Raw genomic sequence first — 14,528 nt, 5'->3', positions numbered from 1 at the left:
GTTTGTGCCTTGTGTTGACTTGTTAAGGTTTTATTGTGTTTTCACATAAGGGGGTTAAACAAACTCTCAGGGTTCGCACAATCGATCCACACAACCCTGATGCAAGAAAATTGTACATCCATGTGATGTAACAAAACAACCCTTATCACTTATCCAATTGCTTTCATTTTAGCAAACAATATGCCATGCCATTCATTGTTTATTTGGTTATGTTTTAAGAGCCCCCAAAACACAAAGGGATTGGCGGCCCGCGACCAAGGATCGAAAACAGTGTCACGGGTATCCCCTGCCAACAGATTCCCTTCACTATCGCACGATAATCTCTACTGTACAATTGCACCATAGACCCAGACTACACGAAAAATCCTAGTCCTGCCTGAAGTGGGAGTGAAGAACGGATGCAGTTGGGCACACAAAATATGAGTTATTCTTTTTTCCTTTTAGTCCTTTTCTGCATTGTCATCTTTCTTTTGTTTACTTTTTTGCGGGAAACTTTTTTTTCATATTCATCATTTTCATTTTTTTCCTTTTAATTTTATTTCTTATTTATTTGTCTTTCTTTCTTTTTTATTTCCATTTCTTTCTTAAAAGTACCATTTATTTTCAAATATTTTGACATTTTATAATTAGTATATGAAGTAGGCTTATGTATGACATAAGTATATTTTTATACAAACATTCAACATCTCCTCTTGATTTTTTAAAGTATTCTTTTATATGCCAATTCATAAAAATGGTATCGAACAGAACACTTTTTAAATATAAAAGTGTATAATTTATTTATAAAAAAGTTGCATTAGTGGGCTGCATAAGTGGCAGGCCCATTAGTGGTTCCACACGACTAACGGCCAAAGCACCGTAAATAGGCCAAAATTGCCCTAGAAAAAAATATAGGCCCACAAGTCTTGAGTTTTCCATAAAGTCTATTTGCCACTAGGCTGTCAGTGGATCATTGAACAAGTAGTCCATGATGTCAATTACTATTCTTTACCATACTGTCCACTAGTCTGAGAAGTTCATCCCTTCAAAAGGAAAAAAGAAACTTGAGAAGTTCAGAGTTCAGTCGGACTAGGTAGAGGCCTAGAAGCCACTTATTATTCTTTACCATACCCAGTTCAACTTCTTAATGACCATCTAATGATCCACCCGGCTAAACCTACCTAGAACGCTGGTTCACATTCTAGGAACTCGATTAACAGATGATTTGACGTGGTGAACTGAACTTACGTGCAGGGGGAGGAGGCTCGTTCGATATCCTAGGTGCAGGTGCAGGTGCAAGATGGGGGAGCTCCCATGTCAACAGGAAGCCATCCCTCATGAGCTGCTCGTAGTCGCTCGCACTGGCCCCCGGCGACGAGGCCAGCATAGGCACGACGATAGCACGGCAGCCATCCAAAGCGTAGCCGCTGTAGTTCCCGGTCACGTCGTGAGGCACTCCCGTGCGGGCAAGCACCTCCCACTCGTTCCAGCACCTCACTCTCGTCTCCACCAGCTCTGTGTTCCGACGTGCCGCGGCCGCTGCTCCATCCTCCTCCGTGCAGTTGTACAGGATGATGTGCAGGTTGACGGGGGCGATCCTGAACGGGCTGTTCAGTTTGACCGAGGTGTTATAGAACACCGCACGGCACTTGTCCGGGGCTTGCAACACGCCCAGCTTGCCCATATCAACTGCATACAAGCTGCGTTCCTGGTAGGAGATATTGAGGATTTCAAAGCCCTGGTTGAGGGGTATGGAGCTCCGTAGAGCGGGAACACTGTTGTTGATACAAGCGACATCGAAGTCCGGGTAGGGATCAGGACCGCATGATCTTCCCGTCTCTCTGTCGGTGAGCGAGAACGGATGAAAGATGCTGACGTTGCCGCACTTCATGGCCGAGCAGTCTCCCCCCTGCTGGTCCTCGGCCAGCACGAGCATCGGTGGCAGCCACCACACCCCGGCCAAGACCAAGAACCAGCAGCAGCTCATGAGCAAAGAGATTTGGAGAGATAGCAATGAACAACAAAGAGGGGGCTATGGGAAGGTAGCTAGAAACTACACGTAAAGAATACCGTGGTCGAAGCTTGAACAACATATATTGCCTATGGGGACGGTGAACGAGCAGAGTAGTATTGAACTTTTGACTGGAAATTTGGGCCAAGCGGTCATCATCCAGGAAGTTTCCCAACAGAGACTTATCAAGCGGAGTACTAAGTAAGCCATGACTTATGAAATCTGTAGGTAAGGTATGTCATGACCATGACCTCCGTGATGTGACTGGAACCAGGACCAGGATATTTCATGAGAGAAATAAACCTTTAGACTTTGCTCGCACCTTCGCATCTAACCATTAACTTAAGTACAGTATTTTTTTTTGGTTGCAACCATAGCCTTTGTGATGTGCGACATGGCCAGCGTATCAGAACCAACTTCGCAGTCAACTTACAAATAGAAAAATCCGTAGACTGATTAGGGTCTTCTCGATTCAAATCACTTGAAATGGATTTTGTTTTCATATTAATCCTTTTTATACTTACCTTTTTTATATGATGAATCATTTTACTTGTTTTGCCTTTTACTTTTGTTTTTTGGTCAATTTTTTATTTCTTCACTTTTTAGTTACTTTTTTCCAAATTGCTGTCTTATTATATGAATTTATTTATATTTAATTACTTCTGTGGTAAATATATAATACGTACACTTCTTTTCGTAGTCTTGAACCCTTTCTTTAAACATGAATATTTGTCCTGAAATACATGAACATCTCTTTTGCCATACATGACAATTTTTCTTATAGTTACAAGGAGTTGCTTTCAAATATATGGAATTTTATTAATTAGTATAAAAAGTAGGTTTGCGTATGAAATAATATTATTTTTACATAAAAATTTCAACATATTCTCTTGACGTATTAAAACGACTTTTTTATTAGTCATTGCATTAAAATGACAGTATTTTTTAAAAAAATAGAAGTTACCACATAGGCCCTCTAACGAGCATTGCTGAGAAAAACCTAATGAGCAAAGCACCGTGATTAGGCCGAAATTGCCCCAGAAAAATAAATATAGGCCAACCAGTCCGAGTTTCATGGAGTCCTTTTGCCACTGGGCTGTCAATGGACCGTAGTGCAGACTTGAGATGTTCAGAGTTCAGACTAGGCAGGACCTGAGAAATTCAGAGTTCAGACAGAATTGGTCGTCACCCTAGAAGCCACTTGTTAACGAGAGCTTCTAACGATGCACACGGCTACGTCACGACCGAAGTTTCTGGCACGTCACGGTCTACGCAATAGGGGCACTGCACGTCCTAACTAAGCTAAAAACTTGATTAAAAGACGATTTCCGCGGGTGAGCTTACCTGCAGGTAGAGGCGTAGGGAGAGGTTGCGGCGGATCCCATGTCAAGAGGAAGCCATCTTTGATGAGCTGCTCGTAGTCGGTCGTGTTCGTGAATGTCTCACCCTGGATAACTGCTGTTACGAGCGCCGCATCGGGAGGACGATAGCATTGCAGCCCTCCAAAGCATAGCCAGAGTAGTTCCCGGTGGCGTCGTAACGCACCCCCGCACGAACAAACGCGTTACTCGCGTTCACGCACCTCATCGTGGTCGCATGCACCAGCCCCCTGTCCCGACGTGCCGCTGCCGCAGCCGCGGCCTCCTCAGTGCAGTTATAGAAGATGAGGTTCAGGTTGATGGAGTCGATCCTAAACGGGCGGCCCAGTTTGACAGAGGTGTTCCAGATCGGTAGGCATGGGGTGCGGGCGCCGCGCAATAGTTCCAGCTTGCCCAGATCAACGGCGTGTAAGCTTCGTTCCTTGTACGAGATGTTGGAGATTGAAAAGCCGGGGATGAAGGGCACAAAGCTCCGCAGAACTGGATAACTTGCTGTTTAACGCATGTCAGCTCGAAGTCCAGGGCTCCAGGCGAACCACATGATCTTCCCGTCTCCCAATCAGTGAGCCAAAACGGGTCGGAGACGGCGACGTCGCCGCACATGGCCGAGCAGCCTAGGCTTTGCTGCTCCTGAGCCGCCACGAGCACCAGCGGCAGCCACCAAACCCAGGCGAAGGCGAGGAACCAACAGCCGGGAACCATCGGAGAAGAAGATTTGCAGAGATTGCAGTGAGCAGGGTTGTGGTGGTCGGCTACAGGTAAGAGTGAAAACACCATGGTCCAAGCATGAACCATATAAGGGGACGGCAAGCAAGTGGAGTACTATTAGCCGGAACATTTGACTGGAAATTTTCCCCTAGCGATCGTCCTCCACGAAATTCCCCAATTGACCCCCTGGGCTGGAAAGCCTTGAACCTTAAAACCCGAGGCCTTGGGAGTAAACCGCCTTGGTCCGTAGGCCATGACCATGACCTCAGCGAGCCCGTGATGTGACTTTGAACCAGGATGCTTATTAGGTACGATGGTTCTGTCAGTTCCGGGTACTTCATGCTCTTGTCGCTTGTATATTTTGACGCGTTTGTCGCTTGTATATTGCTATTAGATTCCAATCTTCCTATCACATTCACACCTGACAGGTAACTATCTGTGGAAATGAAGATCCTTACAATGATTGGCTATTGGGGTTGTGTATTCTAGATTTTTCATTGCGATTTCCCTTTCTTTGCAGGGGAGACGTCCGTTCAAACCTAGAGTTCACGGATTTCACTTTTGCGTCATTTTAGCTTTTGTAACATGCAACTTAGCAGAGTTCTAAATAGTGTCCGAAATGTCGCTTAAAAGCATCAAATCCATCTTCATATTGATTTTTGACAACATCTTTTTAAACCTGTTAAGAAAAATACTGTTTTTTCTATAAAAAATCTGTGTCACTTGCCCAACTATTTTCAACGCAACGATCCTCAAATAAGATTCAAACATGACGTTCGGATATATAAGTATGAGCGAGGATGTGGGTTGCTGTATTTGCCTATAGGAAAACTAGGGGGCTAAGACCCAAAACAAGGTTTGCACGGTTGGGGTTTCTTGTTTCTGATGGATTTCGTTTTCTCCTGGTTTTAACGTGCTTTTTTATTTCAGACTTTCCTTATTTTACATCCTTTTATTTTATTTTATACTTAGTTTCCTCTTTTACTTATTTTTCTTTGGTTCATTAAAAATTATGTACACTTTTAAAACATATGAACACAATATTTTGTATACATGAAAAATTAAAATACACAATGAACATTTTATTTAACATATACAATTTAAAATAATACATGGACTTTCTACACATTAATATAACTGTTTGTATGAATGGACATTTCTTTCATTCCCCGCAATCTATTGTTTATTTTTTAAACATATATTTGGGAAATATTTGTTTAGAGCTAAATTTTGATAGTATTTGTAAATAAAAATCTTATTAAGAAAAATACTTTTTTGCAAAAAAAAGGCGAACATGGGTTGTGGCAACGGCCGGCCCAAATAACAAGACGTGTGCATTTGTCCACCTATATGGGCCAACTAACCATAATTCAACCATCGAAAAGGTGAAAAAATTGGATATAGACCCATTTGCATGTATGTCTGAAGCTGAAAGTGTGATTGGTTTCTTACGGATTGCTGGAGAAAATTCTACACGTGCCAATTTTGCTAGTACTCGCTCCGTTTTTCTTTACTCCGTATATTAGTTTTGATTTAAGTCAAACTTTATAATGTTTGATTAAGTTTATCAAAAAAATCTAAACGTTTACAATAACAAATATATATAGTATGAAAATATATTGAATGCTGGTTCTAATAGTATTGATTTGGTATTGTGGATGTTAATAATTTTTTGTACAAATTTGATCAAAGTTTACAAAGTTTGACTCAAGACAAAGCTAATATGCAAAGTAAATAAAAACAAAAGGGAATATAGGCTGGCCTATGGTAAAGTCAACCCAAATCTTTGGCAGGAAGGAGCAAGTGCGGTGCTTGCCGACACCGGGGAACATCCGCAACACGATCAACTTCAACCTTATCCTCGGTTAGTGATTAACACGATCAACAAGTTACTTAGGCACTCCACGTCCTAGCTTAGCTACGAACTTGATTAAAAGATGATTGGCCGGTGAACTTACTTGTAGGGGGTGGATCCCATGTCAGGAAGAAGCCATCGCTGATGAGCTGCTCGAAGTGGCTCGCGTTGGCCCCGTCCGACGAGCCCATCACCGGCACGACGATAGCGTCGCAGCCCTCCAAGGCATAGTCGACGTAGTTCCTCATCTCATCGAAACGCACTCCCGCGCGAACAAACACGTTGCTTGTGTTCACGCATCTCACCTCCACTAGCGCCACCCTTTTTGTGCACTTGTAGAAGATGAGGTTCAGGTTGGCGGGGTTGACCTTAAACGGCAGTGCCAGCTTACTGGAGGTGTTCCAACTCGGGAAATTGCAGCGGCTGTTGGAGACATTGAAGTCCTCCTCTTTGCGTACATCAACGACACGCAGATTGCGGTCCTTGTATGAGATGTCCATGATTGCAAAGCCGGTGTATCCAGTGAATCCAGAGCTCCGGAGAAACGGAATGCTGTCATTTGAGCAACCGACCTGGAAGTCCAAGGGACCGCAGGATCTTCCCGCCTCCCTGTCAGCTATCCAGAAGGGATGGGTGATGGTGAGGTTGCCGCACGTCTTGGCCGAGGTCGAGCAGCCTTCCCCTTGCTGCTCCTCAGCCCCGGCGAGCGTCAGTGGCAGCCCCCATACTACCCAGACGAACACCAAGAACCAGCAGCTTGTAGTAGCCATAGGAGGAGAAAATTTTGGCCGTGGGGTGGCGGGGAAGACGTATGAGAGGATATCGTGGTTGAAGAAGCATATATGTGGACGAATCCTATGGTCTGAATAAATGACTGGAAAGTTGCGGTAAAGCTATCATCATCCACGAATTCCCTCAACCACCGCTTGGACTTGTAGGCCATGGTTTCTGAATTTCTAAATCTAATCCCATTGACGGGTAAGCCATCAACATGGCCTCTGTGTGCCCGTGATGTGACATGAACCTGGGTGCTTATAGGCTGTTTGTTTCCATACCGGCTACTTCATGCTTTTGTCAGCTATCTAAATACAAGATCCCCTTTACCTTTTATCGAGAAAATTTTAGATACAGTAACAGATTCTAATATCTGTACAGCATTCAGACTTTCAGTAGCCGACCAAAAGGAAGATCATTTATTGGATTATTGGGTTGCGCATGTTACAGAATTCTGTTTCAATACACCACCTCTTAATTGAATGAATGGCTGAGATTAAAGAATACGCCTTCAGCTAAGAGCATCTGCAACAGTTTATATGTACAATCGTTGGTATAAGTGTCCACGTCAGCAGCCAACAACACATCATATAGACTCTTCAATTAGACGTATGTTAAGCGTATGTTAAATAACTAGATGGGTCCACTAAATGTTGAAGAAATGGACGGGCTTGCCTCGGAGCTTGTGCATGGAGCGTTGCTTCAGGTTCATACGGTTTCGTTCTCTCTCTTCTTTTATTATGTGCCATGTCATCAAAATAGTCTAGGTGGCAACTTTACCAACAATGATCATACAACTGTTAGAGATGCCCTAAGAGCTCATGATGGTCATATCAAATTAATCATCCTTTTTTTATTCATAAATTACTCATCCATTAATCGTTGTACACACTCTTAGTCCAGACAGAAGTTATCGTCGACCAAACATACATATTCATGTACTTTGTCTTTCAAGTACTTCTTGTTCGTGGATTCTTGTATCGGGATAGGTTTGTACATATCAAGTAAGTTGTATAGGGAAATGAAAAATGATTCTCCATCTCATGCGAGGTCATGCATGGAGTGTGCATGTTATGGGCTGGCAGCGTCGCAGCCTTCCCAAAGTTGAGGGGAGTAAACCGAGGATGCATCTCACGGTGGTGTTAAAAGAAGTACAGATTAGCGGCGAGTAACCTCGCTGGAGTTGGGTGGAGCATAGAGATCAATGGTGCCTGACAGAAACACTCATCTAGCATTGCCACACTTTGCCAACCTTGTCTAAGCTTAGTTCATCAAAATGAGAGCCACAGTTTGGCAAGCCTAAGGGAATCTTGTCACACTTTTTGTGTGTATGCCATGTGGGGCTCAAGTGTGGCTTGCCTAAGGTACGGGTTGAACCAAACACTCACCTAAGTTAGTTAAACTTGCCTAACCTTAGACGTGGCAACCTTTGACAAAGTTAGTCACAAACCAAACATCCCTTAAAGTATGCGGGAGGTCGCTTGCCAACGAGCACGAGAACAAAACGAGATGAGATGGAGAAGGGAAGACAGTGGTATGTTGCATCTCAGCCAGTGGCGATTGGTTGATGCCCAAGGCGAAAAACTAGGGCCAAAAATATTTCTCAAAAAAAACCCCCCAGTTTCAAGCATGGTTTTGGTAACCGAGCAAAATTCCGAGCTTCCGCGCGGTTATCGCGTTTACCGACCCCCCTCGAGAAACACTCATATCGAGCAAAAAATCTCGAATAATTTGAAAATTTTGAATTCAAATTCTCACAGTATAGTTAAATATAGGCCATCTCTTTCTTGCCAACAGAACTGGTTGCGGCCTGGTGGTAAAGCGAACCATCCATCTGCTGGGAGACGCGGGTACGACTCCTGGCTCTCACGTTTTTACTTTTTTGAGTTTGCAAAACTGAAAAAATGTTGCCAATTTGTTGGAGCGACTGAAAAAATGTTGCCAATTTGTTGGAGCGACCAGGGCTCGAACTCACGACAAGCGAGCAAGTGCAGCTGCTGTCGAATAGCCACAAGGCCAGGGTAACATAGCCAATAATAAGGAGTTAAATAACTTTCTATATCTATTTCTAAAAATTTTGAGTTCGAAATTTGATTATAAATTCCGTCCGAAATTTTTCCGGAATTTCATGGTTGCCGTGGTAACCACAAATTCCGGTGCCTCTCGAGAAAAAATGTCCACTTGGAATCCAAAACCTTGGTTTCAAGGCATGTTTTCAGCTCTTGATTGCTTACACAGAAAACAATAAAAGCAAAATGTTTCTTTCTTTTCAATGCTATATTCCAACCAGCCGTGGTGATCATCAATGATTGCTAACCTAGCCACCACAATGTGTGGCTTTGCTTAGCACATGTAATTCTCTCCTTCTATCAATGAAATGATACGCTCTTTGCATATTCGAGAAAAAAAAAATCAATGATCAATATCACGGGGCTTGAGCTGGGCTGTAATACGAGTGATATTATCATTTGTTCAAGTTGAAGGACCCATTTCCATGGATCACGTGGTTTGAACTTGAAAAGAAGATGTCATTGTCTAGTTTTTTTATTCATCTTACCTTCACTTAAAATTGTAAAATTATATAGAAACAAGAATTACTAAATGTCTAAATCGATTTCCATATTTATGTTGGAAAGGGGGCAGCACAAAGAATTAAATACCATCATCATTCATCAAACAGTGGCATCTAAGCAAGAAATACTGAGATTTGGAAGAGCTGAGATGGCAGTTTTGTATGATGGTCGGATGGGGGAATACCTCCGTGCAACGGCAGAGCTGGGCCGCTGAGGTGGGTTGCTCCTGGCCTCCTGCGGTCCTGCCTCCTGGCAAAGGCCGCCTCGCCGGGAAGCCTGCCGCCTCTCCGGGGTCGCCGCCTCGCCGAACATGGCCGTGGCCAAGGAGAAGGGGATCAAAGGGAAGCACGACGGCGGGCGGCGCGGCGGCCTGGCCGGTAGGGTAGGGTTCGTCCAAAGAGCGGTTCGTTTGAGCTCCTCGATCGCTAGGTGGTATTGGGCCAGCCTCCTAAGACCTGAAGCCGGGTTAAGGCTGGGCTGTGCCCCAGGCCAATCTTTTTTTAGATATGGGCTTGAAATTTTTCGAACGGTCCAAGCCATTGCCTAGGCTGCCCAGCAGTGACGGTGAGTGGTGTTCTCAAAAAAAAAACTGTGACGGTGAGCCCCACTAGCTCTCTCTCCTCCTACGTGAGGTCGGCACAGCATCTCCACTGCAATCCACGGCGGCGGCGGCGGCGCAACTCTCCTACACGCCAGCACGATGCTGTCTTTCCTCGACCGCTCGACGTCGGTCTAGCGGGATAAGCGCCGACAATGGCGGTTGAAGTGAGACCCATTTCCCTCTTTTTCTTCCTCCTAGGGGGGAGATAGGACGACATGTCCCGTATTCCCGTGTTGGTTTGTATATCAAACGAGATAGGAACACCATGATTGGGCCAACACAACGTAATCTTAATTGACAGCTAATTAGTACGACTACCAAAAAACTAACTGAAATTGCGTGTTTTTATGACAGATTACATGTTGTGAGCAAGGCAAATCATTGCAAAAGGCTGAACATGCTAGGATTTGCCATGCTTGCCGAAGAGAATTGCCAGGCTCGTGACACGTAATTTTCTATAAAAAATGTTTGATTTGCCATTGTTAAAAAGCTGACATAGATGACATCAGATTTGTAGCATGGTCCAAACTAATTAGTAGGAAAAGAAAAAAATACTTTTACTTTTTTAACTCCACGCAAATTTCTTTCTTCATAGGGGACAAGTCCATCTTAAACCTAGAGTTCACACATTTGTTCTGCATTATTAGCTTTTGTAACGTGCTACTTGGCTGAGTTAGAGATTACGAATCCTCCAAGAACATGTCTTTTAGAGCTTAAATATTTTTACTCAAGCAGGTTATAGAAAATTCATAGAATCTAAATCCTAATCTGTTTTATTCAATAAAAAAATATGAAGAAGCTAGTTGTGGTCCTTTTGTTTTATATAGTAGTAGCTGTTGTTCTTAGGTTCTGGTTGTTGCACCATATTTTTTCAGGTGCGTTGTAGTTTTTCTGCTTGTTCTTTCAGTTTCCTTGTAAGCTCGAACATGCCGGTCGTTTGGCCGGCTGAACCCTCTCTTGTTCTTAATATATTACATGCAGTTCTTTTGCATGGATGGAAAAAAACATGGAGCTAATGTCAAAGAAAAATATTCTCACCTGATGGCCAACACCTATCATCGTGGGCCAAAGAGATGTAATTCAGCCGAAAGTCCTAAAGTATAAATATAGGCCCAATGGGTCGTATGTTTGAAAGTCTATTGACAACTGGGCTCTGACTAGACTGAACAAGTGCATGATGCCAATTTCGGCCGTAGTGCCGACCTCAGAACATTCAAAGTATTTTTTTAGACTTAGAAGATTCAGAGTTCAGAAGCCTCTTTTTTTTAAGGAAATTTTTTAGGGGACAGAACACTGAAGCCACTTGTCGTGTAACCCGCTTCCACTTGTCCAATGATGCACGCGTGTATGTACCTACTTTTTTTTTAGATAAGTACACGTACCTACTGACCGCGCTGGTTTACATGCCTACTGACCGGCGCCAAGGTCAATCAAGCACAGCAACCCACTAGTCAACCGTCAATGCCACCACCAACGATGTACTCAGCGCGTTAGCCCGTCAGCCGCCTGAATATCTACCGGAGGAGAAGAAGAAAAGCCAACGGTGAAATCTCTATGGGGCCTACGGAAGATCGGGAGGGCACTGGCTAGCGGCGCGACGGCCATGCGCCGGAAGTGCAACGAACCAGGCCACCAGGGAGGAAGACCAGACTAATCAACGCATGTGCCGATATGGCTATTCGCGTCGGCGCGCGCTGAATGGTACAGATCAGGGCCGCACCCAAGAAAACAAGGGCCCCTTGCCAAACCCAAAAGTAGGCCCTTGATGTAACCAATGGCAATTACGAAAATAAAATTTTATACTCAAAAGGTGATTCTCAAAACTCAAAATTAGTACGTTATTTAGCAGAAGCATGACATCCTTCTAGCATTTCCTGTCACAAAATCTTCAACTTATTTTTCATAAGCAATCTTCTCCAAAATGTCATTTGATTAAATTCCCACAAAATAGAAAAGAAATAGATCATAGAAACGAAAAGGAATTAAAAGAACTTGGGAAGAAGACCATGTGGTGGCCGACGGCAATGCGTCTAGTAGTCTGGTTAAATTTCTAGTCGGGCAGCATAGGTAGCAAGCAGCAACGGAATCTGAAGAAACATAGTAGACATGAGGAATCGAGAAGAACACATCGAATAAATAGTTGTTGGATTGAGGATGAAGCGTCCATATACATTCCAACAATTGATTTATTTTGGAAAAACCGTGAAGAAATTAATCTACCAGCCCTTTGATGGAGGACGGGATTTGCACTGCTCACTGGAAGTTAAAGAGAATACAGAGAAATGGAAGGAGAACGAGTATCGAAAGGAGGAGAGGCGTGCGTGAGATCAGGTAGCTGTCCGAGTCGCGGTGCATGTCCCAATGAATAAGTTCTAGTACCCCGTGCCTTGATTAATCATTAAGCAGTATAGAATTACATAAAAGTGTTCAAAGAAAAGCAGTAAAATTGGGGGCCCTGCTCAGCCAAGGCCCCGGTGCAGTCGAACATGCTGCACAGGTGTCCGGTACCGGACTGGTACAAATATATATTATAGTAGAGTAGAGGCAAGTGGCGGCGTACGTGGGCGGAGGCAAACTCACCGGCACATGTCGGGCCGCGCAGCTTCCCACCGGGGCAGAGGCACGCGAGCGCCCCGATCACGTTCCTGTACCGGCACTGGCCCTCGCTCACGAAACAGCCTCGTCCTTGTCGGTAGTCACCTTTTTGTACATCTCGAGCCGGTGTACTCCTCGGCGATGAGCTCCGGATGCATCTGGCGGAATGCATCCGGAGCTCGACCATGTACTCTTCATCGACGCGCGCCACCTCGAGCCCCTCAAAGGCCTCCCGATTCTCCCGCAACTCGCAGCAGGAGACCACTCGGGATCGATGTTGACGGGCCTCAGGACCTCGCCACTACCGATGGGAAAGTTGATCTCCGCTCGGCTGTCGTAGAGGCTCACTGCCTTCTTGTCGTACGCCCTCGCCGGCGACTAGAAGGAGCCAAGCCAATACATGCGGCTAATGTCCCCGCCCTTGATTTTAGAAACCCAGGCCCACCACGGTCCTCCTTTTTCTTCCGCGGTGGTAGCAGAAGGTCGGTGGTGAAGGAGTAAGAGGGGATCGGGGGAGCCACGGTGTGCTGCTCGGGTTGGCGGGGCGACGCGACGTGGATCCACAGTTCAACTCGGTGGGGGCGACCTCCGACAACTAGATCCCGCCATTTCGGGGTGGCTCTAGGTGATTGGAAGCGTCGGTGGGGTGTGGGGTGGCTGTGGGTTAAGGCAGGACGTATGGTGGGTGGTGTGGGGTGGATTTGGACGACGGCCACATTGATGCGATGCGAGAAAGGGAGAGAGGCGGCATGGAAGGAAGGGATTTTTTTCGAAGAAACGACACCGCTTATATATATATATATATATATATATATATATATATATATATATATATATATATATATATAGGGTCGCGCTATTCGTCACCCTGGGTGATGAATAGTTATTCTTCACCCCCTTTATTTTATCATCAATGCACCGTAATTCTATGTTCCGTAAGTTTTGCCTTATTTCGACACAAAAAAAGACCGTAAGAAAATATATAATCGCCGTAAAAAATATTTTATGTTATGTAAAATTACAAACGTAAAAACATAGTCTAAAATACACATAAACTGCAAATTTTCTTGTCTTATGACCTATATTTTTATTTTTTTTATGTCAAATTTTACGTGATGAATCAACAGGAATGTAACTATTTGAATTCCAAACGTAATTTAATTATGAAATGATCGTAATATTACCTCGAGTGAAGAATAACTTATTCTGCACCCTGGGTGATGAATAGTAACACTATATATAAGCAACTGTCGAGAGGACAAGCAAAAGTTTTAGAGGGGCTAAAGCCGATAAGAAATCGTTTAGGTCTGGACGTCTGGTCTAAGGGCATCTCCAGCCGTTGGCCCCCCAGGGGGCGAATCGCCGCCTGGGGGTGAGCCGGCGCAAAAATTGGGCCTGGGGGCGAGTTGGTCCCCAGCCGCCGGCCCCAGGGCCGCCCCCAGGCACGTTTTAAAATAAAAGAAGTTCGGCGAAGTTCGGCTTAAACACGATAAATTTCGGCCAAACACGATAAATTTCGGCACATTTCGGCGAAGTTCGCGGATTTTCATTACATAGCACATATACATAAACTAATCTAAAGGAAAAACTGGCTGAAGTCGCCGCTGTCGCCGCCATTGTCGTCGTCGGCCATCTCCTCCTTGACGCGGGCGCCCCTGCTGGACCCCTGCCCGGCGTCGCCATGGCGGACTGGTGGCGGCGCATCGTCGTCGTCGTCGTCGCTGTCGCAGATGACGACGACTCCGCCTTCGTCGCGGCCGCGTCGACGCTCCGCGAAGCGAAGCAGGGCGGTGCGCTGGCGCTCTTTCGCCTTCTCCAGGCGCTCCTTCTCCATTGCTATGGACTCCCTGCGCGCCCATTCCAGGGCCGCGTCATCGTCGTCGAGCTCCGTCGTCACCGGCGCGGCCGGCTCCTTCTTCACCGGCGCGAGCCCCGGCTCCGTCTTTGGCTTGACGAAGCACGGAGGAGGAGCCGACGAGTAGGCGCGCCGGCCGCCCTCATTGATGACGATGCCGGCGCTGCGAGTGCGCCGGCCGAGCGGCGTCTCCGCCGC

General features: G+C 45.3%; 1 protein-coding gene across 1 annotated transcript; it reads right to left on the bottom strand.

The window, feature by feature from the left end:
* Positions 1 to 5,991: 5,991 nt before the first annotated feature.
* Positions 5,992 to 6,777, bottom strand: LOC123056645 (uncharacterized). Its single transcript, XM_044479970.1, has one exon. It carries the CDS (start codon positions 6,700 to 6,702, stop codon positions 5,992 to 5,994), a length of 711 nt encoding a protein of 236 aa, XP_044335905.1. The 5' UTR covers positions 6,703 to 6,777.
* Positions 6,778 to 14,528: the final 7,751 nt, after the last annotated feature.

This window comes from Triticum aestivum, chromosome 3A (genome assembly GCF_018294505.1).
Source record: "Triticum aestivum cultivar Chinese Spring chromosome 3A, IWGSC CS RefSeq v2.1, whole genome shotgun sequence".
Classification (NCBI taxonomy): Eukaryota; Viridiplantae; Streptophyta; class Magnoliopsida; order Poales; family Poaceae; genus Triticum; species Triticum aestivum.
This window is presented reverse-complemented; position numbering and strand designations above follow the sequence as displayed.

Coding starts and splice junctions, on each gene's coding strand:
- LOC123056645 (XM_044479970.1), bottom strand. CDS start 6,702: ATGGCTACTACAAGCTGCTGGTTCTTGGTGTTCGTCTGGGTAGTATGG.